Source organism: Lissotriton helveticus, chromosome 3_1 (genome assembly GCF_964261635.1).
Source record: "Lissotriton helveticus chromosome 3_1, aLisHel1.1, whole genome shotgun sequence".
Lineage (NCBI taxonomy): Eukaryota > Metazoa > Chordata > Amphibia > Caudata > Salamandridae > Lissotriton > Lissotriton helveticus.
The window spans coordinates 995818453-995840209 of NC_136061.1; the positions used below are offsets into that span (position 1 = coordinate 995818453).

The window sequence follows — 21757 nt, forward strand, 5'->3', positions numbered from 1 at the left end:
GCGCTAATCGGTTCTAGGCTCGATTATGCCAATGCTCTCTTTCTAGGCTTACCGGACTATTTGGTCCAGCGCCTGCAGGTGGCACAGAACTCTGCAGCCCGTGCGATCTTTGGTCTGCATAGACGAACACGGGCTTCTGGGCTGCTGCAGACGTTGCATTGGTTGCCGATCCGTAAACGGATTATGTTTAAAGCCCTGACGCTGGTGCACAAAGCTCTGTTTGGCACAGGTGCGGGATATCTGCAGAAGAGATTGGTTTTTTATCGTCCTACCCGCTCTTTACGCTCTGAATCCCTTTTTACTGTTGTGGTCCCACGGGTGAGGAAGGCTCGTACGGGGGGGCGTTCTTTTAGCCTCAAGGCCTCCCAGCTGTGGAACTCGCTTCCACTGGTACTTCGCAGCACTCCCAACTTGCTTCAATTTAGAAGGAACCTGAAAACTTGGCTTTTTAATCTTTCTGTTTAGGTGGATTTTCTTTTTCCTGCATCTGGGATCTGTTTTTCATGTTATGTTGTACACTGTAGCTGTTGTGGAAAGCGCCGGAACACTCTTTTAGAGTAGCCGGGCGCTATATAAACGCATTTTAACATTTAACATTTAACATTTAACATTTAACATCTAGTACCAGTTACCATCATTGCATTGGGTCGAAAAGGAAAAGGCATGGGTCCGAACCGAGACACAAGGGTGCCTTACTGTGATCTAAACAAGAAGTGAGGGGTGGGGTAGTCATAGGAGGGGGTCAAACTAAGGCAAAGGTCAAACTGGCAGCATGGGCGGAGACCAGAGTCATGAATCCATCATGAGATTCTGTTGTAGCCGCAAGCTGGAGAATCCATGGACCTCAATCATGTTAAAACAAAATGGTGGGGTTGCGGGAGAGCAGAAATCTAATAATAAAGTCAAAAAAGAAACAAACCACAGGAGAAGGGCTGGATGAGGAAGGCAGCCACCAGATCTGGCAGGAGGAAGGCTGGTGGTCGACGAAAATATTGACTGGTCGTCATCGTCAGGGAGAGTCAGCGCGGGCATCCATCATGCAGCAAACCCAGAATAGGAATGCAGCTGCGGGGTCAGGAGGGCACGCAAACTCAGAGAAGAAATAGGGGGATCAAGCTCCTTGGTACAGGGCAGCTGCGTTGCAGCATTTTTGTTGCTGCTTTTGTTGATGGAAAGAGACTCGTGAGTCCATCCACCCTCCCGGAGAAGCAAAGCGGGATGTCCGGCAACCGTGGTTTAGGTCCGGAAGGCAGTAGGTAGGCAGGGTAGCAGTGTCGCAGCATTTTCGTTGCTGATTTTTTTCGAGGGACAGATATGCATGAGTCCCAGAGATGTGAAGCAGGATGCCAGGCAGCGGTGGTTTATTTATTTATTAGCAAAAAGGAGAGCAAATGGTGCCGGAGAGTATTGCCCCCTTTTTGAGAATGGGTTAGACGTCGGTCCTCTATGGTTGGAGGAGAAAGACCCACCATTCAGGTGCTGACCACCTGGGCTCCGGTTGGGTCTTCCGGGAATGCGGAGCGACGGCAGCAGGCATCCGTGCCAGGAGCAGCAAAATGGCACCAGGGATCAAATGAACCCGGTAAAAATTGCCCCCTTGCTGAGGTAGGATGAGACGATGATCCCCGGGGGAGGAGGAGAAGACCCATCCTTCAGGAGCAGGTCGCCCGGGCTCCGGTTGGGTCCTCCGGGATGCGGATCAATAGTAGCGGACAGATCCCTGATGACACACCTGCTTCCCAAGCAGGCCCTGTTCAACATTCCCTTTATCTGCCCTATCAGTGTCTAACACATAGTCATCAAAGGGTGGATGCAGGGTCTGGGCTGTCAGCATATGTCATCTGCCAGCCTGGGTATCAGGTTTGGACCATTTTGTTGTGCCCCACCAGAGGCACTGAATCCACTGGTTCCCATTTCAGAGTCCAATCCATAAACTCACCCCAGGACTTTGAAGGGCTTTTTGCTGTGTTCTATTACATCCGCTACCGGTTGTGCTCTTGCTATGCCTGCCTGTTCATCAGTAGAGCGACTTTGGGATTTCAGGCCTCGTCTCTTGTTTGCATACTTTCGCTCCCATCTCTTTCCATGTGGCGCTCCACCTGTCGAGATTTTAGCTCCTGTTGATTGCAACCCTTACCAACTTTACTCTGGAGATTGAACAAGTTGTGTCATGTCCCCCTATACCATCCTAGCTTAGCTATGGGGCTCATCGAGGTTATTGACGATTACGTGTCATCCAACTGTTCTGTTAATTTCTTGTGGTAGGCTCTGAGCAGCTTGACCTCTATGGTGACTACATCTATTTTGATTTCGAGCGCAGTTTTAGTGTCTTGTATTGCTTGCAGTATCTTTGCAAATTGTCCTTTATGTTTCTCCAAGGTTGATTCCAGCTGGCTCATGGGGCAGCTCTTGGTCGACTATGTTGTCAACATCTATAGTATCTCCTTGAAGGAAGTAGGGAGCAGTTTGGCCACTTTAAGTTTCAGGCCCCGGGCTGGCTCTGATACACAGCTGGTTACATGCCACGTGGTGGGGCCCTCTTCCCATGCCATCCTTCCAATATAATCCACCCCGGGTTGATATCACAATCCCTGTCCTGTGTTATCCCCAGCACCTCTTCTGAAATGCCGCTCCTCCACACACCCAATAGTCCTGTCATTGTTCTATGTCTGGTGGGCAGAGGGGGCGAGCCAGCCCGTGTCATTTACATGGTGTGGTCCTGGTATCTACAGGAGTCCTACTGATTGAGGGTGGCCCTGGAGTTTCAACTCTATGTCCAGGCGGTGGAATTCTGCAAGATGAGTAGGGGGACCATCAAGAGTAGCAAGTCTGTTTGGCACGCAGGGATCAAGTGCTATTGGAAGCCCAATTCCAGGAATTGTATTAGTAGCCACCTCCAATGAACAGGTGGGTCAAAGGCTACAATGTCCTTTGCCCAGGTCTGGCCTGTCCAGCATAGCCCCAACCCCCACGTTCAATAGTTCAGCCTGGTGCTTCTCCCGTGGCCATGCCCAGCCCAAGGTCTCCTCTATAGGTGAGGAACTGCCACTTCTAAGCATGCTTGTGGTGCAGATTTCCTCACCCTTCGGGGTCCAGGGTATCCGGGAGATAAAGGGCTCATTTGCTGCACCTGGTGCAGGGCAGGACTGGTGCCCCTGACCCCACGCCCGGCCTTGATGTGGGAGTACCATTCCTTCTCAGCCGTGCCTCTCTTGACGGGATCCAGGAACCTCGTTGACACCTCCAGTGCTGATACAACCTGGGGCTACTCCGGCAACATTTTCCATGGGGTGCTGGGTGCCTGTTATCAGTAGACCTCAGGATTTCCATGCTTAAAATAGTTTATCCACTGTGGTCTCCATCTTGCCAATGCCTTGTTCTGTCACTTATGGAATATGGCCAAACTCCCAGGATAAGTGTCGGTAAAAATCAATTTTGGGTTGGCCTGAGCGAACCTGCAGCTAATTTCAGCTCTCATTGTGGAGCAAAGAATATGCTACATTAGTCAGACTTCTCTATACTTGTGTACTGGACGATATTAAGCAAGTATTACTCTGCTGTATATCTGAATATATAATATGCATAACATGTTCACTGTAAAATGTAAGGAATCTAGCACAGTTGCTGTATCCGTTCTGATTTCAAAGTTAGTATAGTAGTTAGCAAAAGTATCCCAGGCTCTTTGCAGTTCTGTTTTTAAATAATTTGAGTGAATTCAAAATCATTGAGTAGATAGATTTAATTGTACAGCAATCCTAAAATGTCGGAATGACATGGTAAGGCTTACATGGTGGAGGATTTGCCCATTTTAAGAAATGTAATAACCTTCAGTTAAATAATGAAAAATGACTGACTTAATGGCCTGAGTCAACATCAAGAATTTCTGTTAATACTGAGTGGTTGGGATTTGTGTGTGTGGGTGCAAGCACCATTGGTTAATAATTAAGTGGTGTAGTATTTGTTCTCACTGCTCATTTCAGGACCTAGGTGTCTACTTGATCAATTGATGTTTACAATGATTCTGTGGGGAAGATGTTTTGGCTTACTAGTTAACAATTTATAAGGGTGCCAGATATGGTGACTAACATTTAATTCTCCTACCAAAGAAATGTGTTAATTAATGTAAAGATTCTTTCTGAATATATACGTAACTGTGTACCATTTACAATAAAAATAATCCAATGCAGCTGTTGTAGCAGGGGTCAGCATAGTTTGTCAAACAACATCTTTAAATCCATTGTAAATATGTTTTCTGCAAAGCCATACTGAATTGAGCTTAAATAGTTAGCCAATCCTATTGAAAGATATAGTCAAAAGATTTAAAGGGGAAATATAAATCCTTTGGTTGGAAATCTTTATCTCTACTGTACGACCACTCAGCCCTCCACAGGGCTTGGTCGCCCCACTCACTGCTGCCGCTCCTGCCTGCCTTTGCCGCCTCCTGCCTGCAGATTCATTTGCTCGCTGCCCGCTGCTCCTGGGAATTTCCCGCTGCTCCTGGGAATTTCCTGCTGCCCGCTGCTTCTTGGAATTTCCTGCCGCTGCCTCCCTGCGGCCCCGCCCCCCTGTGATTCCATTCGCCGCCCCGCTCCCGCCACCCAGCTGCTCCTCCCTCCCGGCTCCTTACTTATGACGCCCCCAGAGCGACCGCGCAGCAGACGCGCGCAGCGGGAGCACCGATTGAGGGCCGAAGGTGCGCCAAAGGTAAGCCCATCTGCGCCCGTCCGCGCCTGGACCACGCCCAGCGCCAGGACCCCTGGCCCTCCCCGCCGAGGCAAGACGACCCGACTGACCTATGACGCCGCCACTCTCAACGCACTCAATGCCGGCTGGACCCACGCCTGCTGCCGAGCCACCCCGAGACGCACCCACGGACCCTTCACCTGCTGCACCTGCAAGTTCACCTGCCTCCGAACCTGCCCCGCACCCGCCAAGACAAACACCAGCAGCAACCACCCCAAGTGCATCCTGATCAACACCCGCTCCGTCCACAGACACGCCGTGGAACTCTGGAACCTCCTCGACGCTACATCACCGGACGTTGCCTTCCTCACGGAAACCTGGATGAACGCCTCCTCTGCACCCGACATCGCCATCGCCATCCCGGACGGGTACAAGATCATCAGGAGGGACCGCATCAACCAGACCGGAGGTGGCATCGCCATCGTCCACAGGAACACCATCCGCATCACGACCGACGCCGAACATCTCCACTTCCAGATTCACACCGACCCTAAGATGACCCTCAGAGGCACCCTCGTCTACAGACCCCCGGGACCACGCACACAATTCAGCGAAGACATCACAGACTTCATCAGCCCGCACGCCCTCCCCTCCACTGACTACATCCTCCTCGGGGACCTCAACTTCCACCTGGAGAACAACAAGGACCGCAACACCACCGCCCTGCTGGAAAACCTCGCCAACCTCGGACTCAAGCAACTGGTCAACACCCCCACCCACTACGCCGGCCACACGCTTGATCCCGTCTTCTCTTCCAGCAAGTACATCACCTTCAGCCACGCCACCGGACTCCACTGGACCGACCACAGCTGCGTCCACTTCAGCTTCAAAAGATCCACGACCCACCACCACCCGCAACAGGTACCTCACAGGAATTGGAGCAAGATCACCGCAGACCAGCTCACCACCTCCCTCAGCCAGAGCCCACCCGCCAACACAACGGACCCCAACGTAGCAGCCCGCAACTTCACACAGTGGCTGACCGCCTGCCCCGACAACCTCGCGCCACTAAAGAACCCTCCCAGCAGACCCAGAAGCAAGAAGGCATCCTGGTTCACCGACGACCTCAAGGACTCCAAGAAGACCTGCCGCACCCTCGAGAAAGCCTGGCTCCTCGACCGGACCACCGACAACATGACCGCCCTCAAACACGCTACCCGCAAGCACCACCAGCTCATCCGCACCACCAAGAAGAAATTCCTGAAGGAACGACTGGAAAACAACGCCCACGACAGCAAAGAGCTCTTCACTAACGTCAAGGAGTTCTCCAACCCCAGCACCGGCTCTAACGACATCACTCCGTCAAAAGACCTCTGCGACTCGTTCTTCCACCGCAAGATCGCCGACATCCACAACAGCTTCGGCGCCCCACCCACGCACCCAACCGTCGAACCAACGCCCCCCACCGCCACCCTTCGCACCTGTACCACGGTGACCACCGAAGACACAGCCCGCACGATGAACACCATCCACTCCGGATCACCGACCGACCCCTGCCCACACCACGTCTTTACCAAGGCCGACTCCACCATCGCACCCCAACTCCGGAACATCATCAACGCCTCCTTCAACACCGCCACCTTCCCGGAGAGCTGGAAGCACGCCGAGATCAGCGCCCTCCTGAAGAAACCTACAGCAGACCCCACCGATCTCAAAAACCTCCGCCCCATCTCGCTCCTCCCTTTTCCTGCTAAAGTCATCGAGAAGATCGTCAACAGACAGCTGACCGCCTTCCTCGAGACGAACTGATCCCTCGACCCCTCGCAGTCCCGCTTCAGAGCCAACCACAGCACCGAGACCGCCCTCATCGCAGCCACCGACGACATCCGGACCCTGCTTGACAAGGGGGAAACAGTGGCCCTCATCCTCCTGGACCTCTCCGCTGCGTTCGACACGGTTTGCCACCGCACCCTAGTCCAGCGCCTCAGCAACATCGGTATCCAAGAGAAGGCACTGGAGTGGATCATCTCGTTCCTCGCCGGAAGAACACAAAGAGTCCGCCTCCCCCTGTTTCGCTCCGAGGCCACCGAAGTCATCTGCGGCGTCCCGCAAGGATCTTCACTCAGCCCCACCCTCTTCAACATCTACATGAAACCTCTCGCAGCCATCGCACGCCAGCACAACCTCAACATCATCTCTTACGCCGACGACACCCAGCTGATCCTCTCCCTCACCAGAGACCCCGACACCGCCAGAACCTGCCTACAAGAAGGGATGAAAGACGTCGCCGAGTGGATGAAGGACAGCCGCCTGAAACTGAACTCGGACAAGACGGAAGTCCTCATCCTGGGATCTTCACCCTCCGCCTGGGACGACTCCTGGTGGCCCCCAGCCCTGGGCACCGCACCCAAGCCAACCGACCACGCACGCAACCTGGGCTTCATCCTGGACCCCTCCCTCTCGATGACCAGACAAGTCAACGCCGTCTCCTCATCGTGCTTCAACACCCTGCGTATGCTTCGCAAGATCTTCCACTGGATCCCGACCGAGACCAGGAAGACTGTCACCCAGGCACTCGTCACCAGCCGACTGGACTACGGAAACGCCCTCTACGCCGGAACCACAGCCAAGCTACAGAAAAGACTCCAGCGCATCCAGAACGCCTACGCCCGACTCATCCTGGATGTGCCCCGACGCAGCCACATCTCCAGCCACCTGAGGAACCTGCACTGGCTCCCCGTCGACAAGAGGATCACGTTCCGGCTCCTCACCCACGCACACAAGTCTCTCCACGACCTGGGCCCCAAGTACCTCAACGACCGCCTGACCTTCTACACGCCCACCCGCCAGCTACGGTCCACCAGCCTCGCCCTCGCAGCCGTACCACGCATCCGAAGAGCCACCGCCGGAGGAAGATCCTTCTCTTACCTGGCTGCCAAGACTTGGAACTCCCTCCCCATCCACCTTCGGCTGACCCAGGACCATCTCGCCTTCAGGAAACAACTCAAGACCTGGCTGTTCGAGCAGTAGCATACCCCTCCCCCCAAGCGCCTTGAGACCCTCCCAGGTGAGTAGTGCGCTATACAAATGGCATGATTGATTGATTGATTGATTGATACAACACTTAAAACGTGAGGCTGTCTCACACCCACTGCCACTCTACATTTCTCAATATTCACCTAAATGCTTTTTCAGCCAGTAATATGTTGCTGGTTTGATCTCTGTGGCTTCTATACATGAGCCACCCAGTCTATGGGCCTTATTCTGAGTATGGCGATCCTGTGACTGCCGTATTCGTGGTCGTGGTTCGACCACCAACAAAACTGCGGGTCCTCCCACCATAGTACCATGGTGGCGGTGGGACCGCCACAAGTCCACCACCCCCGCCGGGATCCAGGATTTCACGGGGTGGCGGTTTGGAAAAGGGCAGTAAATACTGGCAGTGCCGATGCCTGGAACCACAGAGCATCTTACGACCTGCTTTTCTACTGCCCATTTCATGGCTGGGAGCCTGCCTTGAAAAGGGTGGCTGAAAGGCAGGTAAGGCGGCCCTAAGAGGACCTCCAGGTGTATCTGGCCATCGAGGTGTGTGCAGGGGGAGCACATGTTATGCCACCTGTAATTGTACCTTCGTTGATGCATGGTGTGGCATGCGTGACATGATGCATGCCACACCATGCAGGAACGTGCAGTAGGCGTTGTCACGGTGGCGGAATGAACCTAACAGACTGCTGCCATGACACCACCATTGCACCGCCCGCCCACCCTGGATTCAACTCTGAATCTGGGGGGTTGGGGGACTGCACAACAGACTTGGCAGTCTTCCTGGGACCGCTGTGGTGGCAGCCCCAGACAAAGATCGTAAAACAAAAATAAGACGTATAACTATTTGTATAAAATTATCACATGCACTATGCACCGTTTAGCCAACATAATCTAAATCATTTATACAAGCAGCAAAAGAATAAAAAGCATTGGCATAGCCAATAGGTCTCGCCTTTTGGGCCTTATAAGTGTATAGGCAGAGCTATTGACTTTGCCAATGTGTTTAAGCTGTGCTGTATAGATGTGTGGCTGCTGTGCAGCATGCTAACAAGTTTTAATAAAAAAGTGCCGCTTGAGTGATGCTGTGCTGGCCCTGAGTGATGCTGTGCTGGCCCTGAGTGATGCTGTGCTGGCCCTGAGTGATGCTGTGGTGGCGCTGAGTGATGTTGTGGTGGCGCTGAGTGATGCTGTGGTGGCCTTGAGTGATGCTGTGGTGGCCTTGAGTGATGCTGTGGTAGTGCTGACTAATGCTGTGGTGGTGCTGAGTGATGCTGTGGTGGTGCTGAGTGATGCGGTGGTGGTGCTGAGGGATGTGGTCGTGGTGCTGAGTGATGCGGTCGTGGTGCTGAGTGATGCAGTGGTGGTGCTTAGTGATGCAGTGGTGGTGCTGAGTAATGCAGTGGTGGCCTTGAGTGATGTTGTCGTGGCCTTGAGTGATGCTGTGGTGGCCTTGAGTGATACTGTGGTGGCCTTGAGTGATACTGTGGTGGCCTTGAGTGATACGGTGGCGGCCTTGAGTGATGCTGTGGTGGTGCTGACTGATGCTGCGGTGGTGCTGAGTGATGCGGTGGTGGTGGTGCTGAGTGATGCGGTGGTGGTGCTGAGTGATGCAGTGGTGGTGCTGAGTGATGTGGTGGTGGTGGTGCTGAGTGATGCGGTGGTGGTTCTGAGTGATGCGGTGGTGGTGCTGAGTGATGCAGTGGTGGTGCTGAGTGATGTGGTGGTGGTGCTGAGTGATGTGGTGGTGGTGCTGAGTGATGCGGTGGTGGTGCTGAGTGATGCAGTGGTGGTGCTGAGTGATGTGGTGGTGGTGGTGCTGAGTGATGCGGTGGTGGTTCTGAGTGATGCGGTGGTGGTGCTGAGTGATGCAGTGGTGGTGCTGAGTGATGTGGTGGTGGTGCTGAGTGATGTGGTGGTGGTGCTGAGTGATGCGGTGGTGGTGATGATTGATGCTGTGGTGGTGCTGAGTGATGCTGTGGTGGTGCTGTGCTGGCCCAGAGTGATGCTGTGCTGGCCCAGAGTGATGCTCTGTTGGCCCTGAGTGATGCTGTGCTGGCCCTGAGTGATGCTGTGCTGGCCCTGAGTGATGCTGTGCTGGCCCTGAGTAATGCTGTGCTGGCGCTCAGTGATGCGGTGGTGGCGCTGAGTGATGTGGTGGTGGCGCTGACTGATGCGGTGGTGGTGCTGACTGATGCGGTGGTGGTGCTGACTGATGCGGTGGTGGCGCTGACTGATGCGGTGGTGGCGCTGACTGATGCGGTGGTGGTGCTGAGTGATGCTGTGGTGGTGGTGCTGAGTGATGCGGTGGTGGTGCTGAGTGATGCAGTGGTGGTGCTGAGTGATGTGGTGGTGGTGGTGCTGAGTGATGCGGTGGTGGTTCTGAGTGATGCGGTGGTGGTGCTGAGTGATGCAGTGGTGGTGCTGAGTGATGTGGTGGTGGTGCTGAGTGATGTGGTGGTGGTGCTGAGTGATGCGGTGGTGGTGATGATTGATGCTGTGGTGGTGCTGAGTGATGCTGTGGTGGTGCTGTGCTGGCCCAGAGTGATGCTGTGCTGGCCCAGAGTGATGCTCTGTTGGCCCTGAGTGATGCTGTGCTGGCCCTGAGTGATGCTGTGCTGGCCCTGAGTGATGCTGTGCTGGCCCTGAGTAATGCTGTGCTGGCGCTCAGTGATGCGGTGGTGGCGCTGAGTGATGTGAAGGTGGCGCTGACTGATGCGGTGGTGGTGCTGACTGATGCGGTGGTGGTGCTGACTGATGCGGTGGTGGCGCTGACTGATGCGGTGGTGGTGCTGACTGATGCTGCGGTGGTGCTGAGTGATGCGGTGGTGGTGGTGCTGAGTGATGCGGTGGTGGTGCTGAGTGATGCAGTGGTGGTGCTGAGTGATGTGGTGGTGGTGGTGCTGAGTGATGCGGTGGTGGTTCTGAGTGATGCGGTGGTGGTGCTGAGTGATGCAGTGGTGGTGCTGAGTGATGTGGTGGTGGTGCTGAGTGATGTGGTGGTGGTGCTGAGTGATGCGGTGGTGGTGCTGAGTGATGCAGTGGTGGTGCTGAGTGATGTGGTGGTGGTGGTGCTGAGTGATGCGGTGGTGGTTCTGAGTGATGTGGTGGTGGCGCTGACTGATGCGGTGGTGGTGCTGACTGATGCGGTGGTGGTGCTGACTGATGCGGTGGTGGCGCTGACTGATGCGGTGGTGGCGCTGACTGATGCGGTGGTGGTGCTGAGTGATGCTGTGGTGGTGCTGAGTGATGCGATGGTGGCCTTGCGTAATGCTGTGGTGGCCTTGAGTGATACTGTGGTGGCCTTGAGTGATACTGTGGTGGTGCTGAGTGATGCTGAGTGATGCTGTGGTGATGCTGACTGATGCTGTGTTGGCCCTGAGTGATGCTGAGTGATGCTGTGCACTATCTCAATACCTGGTTACTGTATGCGTGCAGTAAAATAATAAACTTAAAACAAGCGCGCACGCCAGCAAGGGGGAGGAGGGGGACTGCGCAATTCACTTGCAGGAGCGATAATTGCTACCATATGGCGGCCCGCACTCCCGCAAGTGTATCGCCAGACGTGCATGCGTTGCCATTGAAGGCAATGGAACGCGTGCACGTGTTTGGCTGAAAAGCCGAAGCGATAACAATAGGTCATTTTGCCAATACAGCGCATGCGCGCTGCATAGGCGAGACCTAAAAATGGACTCAATCCTAAACAGCTATATCAGAGCAAATCATATTTTAGAGTAAGCTGTGGCCTATTTAGTTGTAGCAGACCGGAGGGATTTGGTGTGCCAGGTGCTACCACAGAGGTATGTCATATAACATAGCCCTCTTTCCTAGATTCTCATTGAAACGCAGCCCTAAATAACTGCACTATATGGTTTTGAATATTTCCAAATTCTCTTTTCCCAACCATCTGCTCTTAATGAACTTGGTGATGCTTCTGGTGATAGATGAGAGCTTAGCAACGTTGAGCTACAAATCTAGCAAAATCCCTGTTATATGGGAAATTAATGGCAATTGGTTAATATTATCGTAGTTCAACAATTCCAATAAACCCTGCTGAGACAGTTAAGCAGAAGAGTTTGACCAGATCATTGTCCAGAGTAACGTTTGGCCTCTATAATCTTTGACACATATGACCCCCAATTTGTACACCTATAGCTCCATGGGCATAGATTTTGAGAGTGTGCGGTTTCTCTTGAGGAAGCGTTTTTGTGATCGGACAATGTTATGTATTTAAAATGTTTCATGTTCATGAGAAATGTTTTAAATCGTCTATTAAAGTTTTCAAAATATTTTTTTAATAAGTACCCTCTTTGTTCACGAATACACGTTTATGGGAAGAGGATGTGGTTTTAAGAGATTATTTATTGCTTTATTAAGCAGTATTTTATGCCTTTGCAGACCCAAACATGCACCATTGGATATATTGACATCTATTGAAAAAGGTGGAGAACTGTTGCCAACACAAAATATGATATTTTAGACACTCTGACCTAATGGGTCTAATTACAATAGCTGCTTGTCTTTACTTCCTATTTAGTTTGCTGTAACAATTGACCAAGCAGATGATTTCCTTCATACTGCGCAAGACTTTGAAAATGCAGACTCTTTGAAAGAACTCCTTCGGCAGAACCATCTTCACATGAAAGGTAAGCCTTAAACTGTCTCCTTGCATAAGGACTAATCCTCTCATTTTTATAGGATTTCTTTAACTGGTACAACACCAGTGAACTCTACTTAATAAAATGCACTTTCATTTTCATTTTGAAGTGTGCATGTGTCTTATATTGATTATAATGAAATTATGTAAACACAATCTTTTATTGTAAATCCAGATGAATATGTTTAAACTTGATTTGTTATCTATGATTTCACCCCTGTTTTTGGATTAGTTTAACTATTTCATTACACCCTTAAATGGACAGTAAAACATTTCAGCTTTGAAGTTTGTTGGATTCAGTTGATATGTGTCTGGATCAGCATCAACCACATTATATCGATTCATCTGGCCAAAATCGTTTGGCAAAATTGAACTTAAAAATATTGCCCATTATCTCCTATTTATGTCCATTATGTAAATTTCCTCACAATTTCCTTTTCTTCATGGCAGAAATCAATTTTATTTTTTATGTTAATGGTGTGGACCTCCTGAAGTGATGTTCAGTGTGTGATGGTAACAGTAGACAAATGAGTAGAAGGGGCTGTTTCTTAGTGATATTTTTTCCTTTTAAATTATGTGGTGGTTGCCAGTTTCTGAAATTTATATTTTCCTGCCTTTGGTACAGTGGTTCTTATGTAGTGCCAGGACAAGGTCATTGTTGAGCAGAAATGTTTCCCCTCATTATTTATTTCATGAGTATGTTTCAGAGCAGAGTGTATTCATCATTGTATAACATCCAGGTTTGATAGATTTAGAAACCTTCAGAAGGTAGAACGATGAGGTAGCTTCTACCTTTAGATAGAGGTTGCATCCTCTATATTAGTTCACATATTTATGCTTTCATCTATGCCTTTTTTTGTATACACTGACTCTTTTGCACTAATATTTTCTTTGACTGACTTGTTCTTGTGAACCAAACACATTATCATCTCTGACTCTGAGAAAGAGGGATACAGGCAATCATGGAACACTCCTTTTGCGTCAAGCCATAATTGGTGTCGAATACTTTTTTTTGTTAATTAGTTATTTGAAACATTAGCATCAGTGATTGCAGTTAAAGTGTGTAAGCCTTCGTTATTGAGACCAAATGTTTGTATAATGGGATCTAAAAATGGATTGTTTCATGACATGGATTCTCATGTCTGTATAGTTGCCAAAGTGTTGGTCGCGCAACATACAGAATAAATCACTACATTACAATGTGAATTGGTTCTCATCCTAGCTAGACAGAGAAAAAGAAACAATTATAATAAACAATGAGATCTATAGACAGCACCTCACACACGTTATGCCACCTTAAAAATAACTTTCCGTTTTTCCAACCTAAAATGGTCGAACCGATAATTTTGGAGTCTAGTAAATCATTTGTTTAGTGTGTAGGGCATGTGTTAACTGTGTACCTATGGGCCTTGTCATTATTAGTATGGAAGCTACAGTACGACCAATGCCAACTGAGTATGTCAAATCATTCAGCTACAATCTAATGTGGGGATTGGAATGTATTCAGGGAGTTTTTCCCAGCATCATTACAATATTCTACGAGTTCATCCCCCTGCAACGAGCTCGGCCGTTTTCATAGGGCACGCTTCTCCTCTTTAAACAAGCATTTACAATGCAATGGTCTCGGCATTATTAAAGGTAGAGCTATTGGCATTGCTCATGACATTTTTTTAACATAACTTAATTTATTCCTGCTCCTGGGAAGATGAGCAGCATAAAAATTAACATAACCAGCACTGCCGAAGATGTGTATCTGTGTGATAATATTTGAAATTTGACAAAAACATTAGAACAATTATCCATTGTGACATGGCTCAAGATGGGAGAGCGTGAGGAGAGTGAAGATGACAGAACTGGTGCTAACCACTCTGACAAGGTCTTGAAAAGCAGCCGACGTGACATGTTTCCTATTATGCTGCCGAAAACGTCAACTTTGTGAAAGACAGTGAGAAATGTTTTGCCGAAAATTTGAAAGGTGGAATCAAGAGATGCTCCTCATGTCAAATGTAATATAGTCCGCATCTGTTTGAGAAAGGGGGCCCTTGCAGTGGTGATGGCGTCTGGTTGGCAGGCCCTTCCAGACATCCGTGTGAGCTCCGGAAGTGGCCGCACTCAACCTGTGGCTAAGCACAGGTTTGCGGCTGCGCTGACTATAAAAGGCTGATTGCTCGTGCGGCCGCACAGTATGTGTCAAATCATTTTCCTGAGCTACTTTCTATGTATATGTCTTTTGGAGAGCCGTGAGTGGGGATGCTGCTGAAAGAGAGCTGGTGAGGATGACGGGAAATGCATTCCTTATAAATAGTGTGCCACATTTAGTCTGTTTTTACTTTTTATGAATGTACGTCGGTTCAATGGCAATGAAGGTTTTCTGTTTTTAATTTTTTTATTTAAAGGAAGCTTTTAAGTATGTCTAATATACATGGTAATACCTCATAAATGCTGACTGCTAATTATAAAATGACATGATACGTTATCCGCTAAGAAAATTCAACGATTTTGTGTTAAAAAAAAAACAAAGCAAAGCGTGAATGGGCTAGACATGTCAGCTGAAGTGGGGGTTTCCATTGAGTGCACTTAACTCCCAGAAAAATGATGTACATTTCCTATCTTGAAGTTAATAGGAAAACCCGGACTCCTTTAAGCATAACGGCCAACATTCAATCAATCAATCAAACACGGCATTTGTATAGCGTGCTACTCACCCGGGAGGGTCTCAAGGCGCTGGGGGAGAGGGGTATGTTACTGCTCGAACAGCCAGGTCTTGAGCTGCTTCCTGAAGGAGAGATGGTCTTGGGTTCGCCGAAGGTGGGTGGGGAGGGAGTTCCAAGTCTTGGCTGCCAGGTAGGAGAAGGATCTTCCTCCGGCGGTGGCTCTGCGGATGCGTGGTACGGTGGCGAGGGCGTGGCTGGTCGATCGTAGCTGGCGGGTGGGCGTGTAGAAGGTCATGCGGTCGTTGAGGTACTTGGGGCCCAGGTCGTGGAGAGCCTTGTGTGCGTTGGTGAGGAGTCTGAACGTGATTCTCTTACTGACGGGGAGCCAGTGCAGGTTTCTCAGGTGTCCGGTGATGTGGCTGTGTCGAGGGATGTCCAGGATGAGTCGTGCGGAGGCGTTCTGGAGGCTTTGGAGTCTTTTTTGAAGTTTGGCTGTGGTTCCGGCGTAGAGGGTGTTCCCGTAGTCCAGTCGGCTGGTAACGAGTGCCTGGGTGACGGTCTTCCTGGTTTCAGTGGGGATCCATCTGAAGATTTTGCGGAGCATGCGCAGGGTGTTGAAGTATGAAGATGAGACGGCGTTGACTTGTCTGGTCATCGATGGGGAGGAGTCCAGGATGAAGCCCAGGTTGCGTGCGTGGTCCGTTGGTTTGGGAGCGGTGCCCAGGGCCGGGGGCCACCAGGCGTCATCCCAGGCGGAGGGTGATGATCCCAGGATGAGGACTTCCATCTTGTCTGAGTTCAGTTTAAGGCGGCTGTTCCTCATCCAGTCGGCGACGTCTTTCATCCCTTCATGTAGGTTGGCTCTGGCGGTGGTGGGGTCGTTGGTGAGGGAGAGGATCAGCTGGGTGTCGTCGGCGTAGGAGATGATGTTGAGGTTGTGAACATAGAATATTAAAAGAGATACAGTCATGATCAAACCGGCCCTTCTTTGCAGATTCCTATGTTGTGATGACTGTATCAAGCCCGGGCTGTACATCAGTTGTCAGTACAAGCAGAGGTACCGAGTGTTAGTATTTCAGACGTACCGTAGCCACACCAATAAAGTCACTTTGTGAAATACCTGTAAGCAGGTGGCATGAGCAATACATTCCAGCTTCCTTCCCTGACTACGTCGCTGTACAGAATTTCAACTTTATTTTGAGGCCTTTCCAGTCGTGAAATAAAGGAAAATAAAACTCACCAATTAACCCCCGCCAGCAGGTTCATTAGACGGTTTGCAACCCTTTGCCAAGCCCTTTGTATGGATAAGATGTCTTGTATTGAGGGTTTTCCTTGCTAAGATTCAGCGGTGAAGCGGGCCACTTAGAAGGAACATTTGTTTAGCTCCAGACAGACGAATTGCATTACCCAAAAGTAGACTGTATAGCTAGGGCGTGCATAGGTAACAGACAAATCCGTATTATTTGCACTACAATAATAGCGAGTGAACTTGCTCGCAGTCTGGAGCGCCGATGACTTTAGTGAATGAATTAGTCGGGGTGCCTCGTGGATTACAGTGTGGTGTAAATATTCGGAGATGAGCGACATTGTGCAACCAAGCGGGGATAAAGAAAAGAGGAAATACACCCTGGCACTTTGTATCACCTTACACTTCGGTTTGTGTTCCACAATGCAATGTTCAGCCGACCGAAAAACGCAGCACATAAAAAAAAAAAACAAGGGTGCGTGGGTGGGGAAGGCACGGACAATGGGAGGGAGAATGAGGGGGTATTTTGAAGGCACAGAGTTGAAGCGCCACGAACGATGCGCAGCCTCACCGGAAGTCAGGCAAAGTCACCTGTGACGGGGGCGGGGCAGCGTCCGGACCGGAAGAGGAGGCAGGCGGAGTGAAAGCGTCTCGCGGCCCGGGGCTCCTGTGAGCGGTGGAGAGCCCCGGGGCCGCCAGAAGGTGGTTGCGCAAGTGTTGCACATGCCCGGTGCCTGCCACGTGCGGAGAGCGGAGTCCCCCAAAATTGGTCCGGTAAGTTGAAAAGGGCTGGAGGGGTCTCGGTGCACTCGTGTGTGTGTGCTTGTGTATGTATGCATGTGTGCGACGGCGGGCGGGGGGGGGCTGGGTGCACTCGTGTGTGTGTGTGCGTGCGTGTGTGTATGTGTGCGGGGGGGTGTGTGTCTCTGTATGTATGTGCGTGCGTGCATGGGCGCTCGTGTGTGTGTCTGTGTGTATGCGCATGCGTGTGTGGTGTTTCGAGCTTCCCAGGAGACAGCGGCTGGCCACAGCGCGCGTTCGCGTGCGCGTGACAGTTTCAAATCGCCTCCAAGGCGATGCGCGCGGCCAGGATTGTCTCCTGGGAAGCAGACACGGCGACAAAAGGTTCTCGGCGAGAACGCGCTTCCGCGCGCTTAGCCGAGACCTAAACACGGACTGTATGTAACAAACAGGATTTCACATACACTCAAAAATCCAACATTTCAAATATTTAAAAATGTATTATGCAAGTTGTCTCCTTTAAGATTCCTGCTGAAACTGCTTTGGAAAATGAAAACATGGCAGAATTTCCGCCATGCCATTGTTGCATGGTGGAACTCCCATCACATTTCATATCTGGTTGTGCCACAGATAGTCAGTTGTGGTCCGGGACAGAAAAGCTGCTGGATGGAATGACATCAGGAATGTCTCCTTTAACTTTGAGCCCTTTGAATGTCTTTTTTAGCAGTTTGCTGGTCCAAAGGAGGGTCTCGATGATAGAACTGAAAGCATCTCTGTCCCACCCTCCTCCCTGACGCTTTAAAATATAGATGCAAGGGAACACACAAATAGATAATCAGTATACCTGCCAATTTGTGACATATGTCCTTTTACTGTCTACCTCTAAATGACCTCCATATTCTATTAAGTAAATTCTGAGTAGGTGAATCTTAAGATCTTTCTGGATGGATAACCGGTTGGGGTTGAAGCTGATTTTTTCATAAAAATATTTTCTGAATCTTGGAGCTAGACATGCGCAGATTTATTTCAGTGTTTTGGACTTTTTCACTTTTGGGATTTCAAGGAGGACTACATGAAATCTTAACTACATTCGACTTAATGTTGCCTGTTCTTATTACGCAGTTTCTTTCGTCGCAATATTATTATTCCGGAAACAATGAGGTGAAAATTCTATTATTAATCCAGGAGAAAAGCTGACACCGTAGGCACTTTGCAAATGGGGCAAATTACCATCTCAAATAAAATCATTTTAGGGACTAACATAACTTCTTTTCTTTCGATTCCTGCTAAGTATATTAGATAGTATTAATAAATACTTCCCTTGCAGGCATCTCAGAACAGTACCTTGTAATTGTTTCAAAATGACTTCTGCCTTTTCCCTATTCATTAGCTTTTCTTTTGAATGTAAGACAGCACCCAAAGCAACAGAGGAGAGATACGTTGGTATCACAAGCATTCATTGTAATTCAGTGAACTACAGGCATCTAACTTATTAAATCAAAGTAAGACATTTACAGCATTTCTAGATTTGCATTGTCCGGAATTTAGATGTATATGGCATTTTATTTTTTCTGCCAGTGCTGTACTTAAGTAGCTATATGTCTTGATTTGTTCTATTATGAATCCACAAAGGTTACATCTTGTGGGTTTAGTTCTAAATTTACTTCCAAGAGTCATACTTTTTGTTTTCAAGTAATTCTTCACCAGGTTAGTGGCTTTTGAATTTTGGTTCAATTTTACACCAGTTTTTGTCTATTTGTGCATAGTCCAACTCAATCAATTAATCAAAGTGTGCCAGGCAGTACATTTCAACTAACTTTCAAAACAGCATGAAAATGTGCCCATGCTAAACAAAAAGTTAACATCAAAGAGCACATAAACATTTCAAATGTATTTAATTGTAGTTTGAAACTATAGGGGCTCATTACGATGCCGGCCAGACAAGCCTCCGACCGACATTGCAGTGGGAGTGGAACCGCCCGACTAGTAGTTGGCCGTTCCACACCCTGTATCCCAATGTGACCGGCAAAACGGCGGTTGAAAATATGCCATTTTCAATTACATCTTGTGCTTCGGCCCTGAAAAGGCATATTTTTAAACAACCATGCACCACACACAGTGCATGGATGTTTGGTGGAGCATCACATGTGCCCCCCATGCCTCATAGCAGAGGCCCAGGGAGTATGGGCCCTGCTAGGGGCCCCCAAAGTCCCTTTCCATCTGCCAATTCATGGTGGTTGGACCGTCATGAAAAGGCAGAGGGAAATGGGCATTGTAATCCATACAGCGTTTCCAGAGCAGGCACTGCCCCTATTGTAGGGATTACGGTCCCACCGCTACCTCGATGGCCTCCTTGAGTGTGTCAGAAAAGCAGCGCTTGGTCCCTCCGTCCAATGCCTCCAACCGCCGGATCAGTATCTGCCGGTCGGACCCCTTCTGTAGATGTCAGTGGGCCTGCCACTGACGGCCAGTCGGTGTCAGGCCCACTGACATCAGAATAAGGCCATAGTGTTGATCAATCTAACACAGAGGACCACCCCGCCCATAGTTAGTAATTTTCCACATATTGTGTCTCCTGCACAGCCCTCAGTCTGTGCTTCCATGCGCAACTAATAAAACGTCCCACTAACTCACCTGTGGCAGGCTCTTTGAGTCTGTTCTATCCCCAATCTAGTGCCATAGGAGAGAAACAAATTCAAAGACAGAGACTTATCATCCAGTTATAGAGTGGGCAAAATAAGAAAAAAAATATGAACTAGAAAACACTCTTTGGAAATGGCTGCAGGTTTTGTGACTCCAAGAATGAATCACTGAGCCACATCCTCTGTACCTGCCGCGTCATGCTACGGGAATGAAGTAAATGGTTGCGTTTTATTTTTCTTCATCTGAGATTAGAACTTGTCAAGAAGCAGCCCAGCAGACTTTGAAAGGAGAAACCCGACATCTTGTGCCAGACTTCTTAAATACCTGGATTATGCAGTCTTCATAAATTATAATTGTTTTATTACATTTAGTGGCGCACGATTTTCCGAAGTACATTAATGTTTTTGTTTTGTACTAAGGGTCAGGAAGGGTGAGTCTGTGTTTATTTTGAAAAAAAACTTGATTTTTTGTTGTTTTATTTGCAATAGTTTAAAATTGAATAAACAATAACTTTCTGCATGCACAAACTGTATTTATCAGGTGCTGTCTTTTGTTAAAAATCATAAACGGTGCTATTCAGCTGGAAATACTAATTTTACTCCTGTACAATATTGTGTGGTAGATCAATTGTCTTTACAACATGACATCAGAGGACACAAAGTTAGAATTGCAGATACTGTGCAGGACAAATAAAAAAAATGTAGCTTTAGTTACTCACTTAGTCACTCATTCTACTCCTGACTTGTGGATTCTGCGCCAAACGTAACATGGAATAATTAGGTATATTGTTGATTAGCAACACATGTTCTGATACAGTCGAGGTACGTCATTCCATCAACAAGATCATAACATTGTTACAGTTACATTTTAAGACAAACATAACCCTCTCCCCCATCACTCAACCTTTAGATAATACCATGTTGTTTTACCCCACAAACCCTGCAAACCTTCATCACCCAACCTCATGTAATCAGGTAGTCAAGAACAGGACTCTCCGATAAATTGCTGACTATCACTAGTTCCAAATATCGGGTCCAATGTGTAACAGATTTGATTTTTAAAACAGATCCTGCAAGCTAGGTTTCATCGCTGAGGTCAGCTGATGAACTGGAATGTAATTCACTAGGGTTTTTCAGAACGCATCATGCTTTAGATGTTCCACCTTTATATTTGCTAGCCCGGCTAAAATAATGAACACTCTTATAAGTCCTTTAGTAAAAGATGGTGGATCTTTCTATCTTCCACTCAGTAGGACTACAAAACGTCGCTGCTCCCAAGCAATGCTAGATCATCTCTTGTTTTGGGGATGGCTACGTAGCCAAGCGGTTTCAATTCCATTATCACTACCCCAGGATCAGTGGTAAAATGGTATCCCAACATTTCCCTAATCTCTTTCCAAAAGGGGGTAAATATGTGACAACTATAAAAAATATGTAAGGAATCACCTCTCTTGCTGCATCCTCACTAACACTAACGTGGAATTAGTATTGGGAAATATAGTGTAATCTAGTTGAGGTGTAGTAGCTATCATCCATATGACCTCATAGCTGTGAGTTTGCACCACCCTCACAAAGCTTGAATGGTGTAGGTGGACCAGTTTAGCTACCATGTGTTCAAAAGTAATGGCAATATTTACGTTAAGATCTTTACATCAATATTGATGAGAGCTATTTGTCATAACAAAACCAAACAGGGGTATTTCACATAGGTCTGAGAAATTAGAGGCTGTTACCCTTCTTGTTTCAGCAGTATGAATGCATGGCATTCCCATTTTAGGGAACAATCCAGATGCAAAACTCTTGTAGAAACTGTCAAAGCAGCCCTGAGGCCCTGGGGCCCTCTAAGGAGTAAGTGTGCATAAGGCGTGTCATATTTCTTCATCAGTTACAAGTGCCTCCTAAATGTTGACTTATATTCGAGATAGCTCAGGGAGATTCACCTGTGTAATTTATTCTCTCTCAAATTGTGGAATATGAATCCATGGAGGTCAGAGATTATAAAATGTCGCAATATTGTAAAACTTTCCCCCAAGTTAGTTACTTTAGCTTTTGGTTCAGCTAATGAGCCAGTTGTGCCCCACCTTATTACTAA

At 48.7% G+C, this 21757-nt stretch overlaps 1 protein-coding gene across 3 annotated transcripts in view; it reads left to right on the forward strand.

Annotated features, from left to right (window-relative positions):
* CCDC141 (coiled-coil domain containing 141) overlaps positions 1–21757 on the forward strand; it is an 808330-nt gene that overhangs the window by 266914 nt on the left and 519659 nt on the right. For all 3 annotated transcript variants that reach the window (XM_078681492.1, XM_078681494.1, XM_078681493.1), the window contains exon 4: positions 12263–12371. In XM_078681492.1, coding sequence (XP_078537618.1) covers positions 12263–12371 — 109 coding nt within the window. The remainder of the gene's footprint in view (positions 1–12262; positions 12372–21757) is intronic.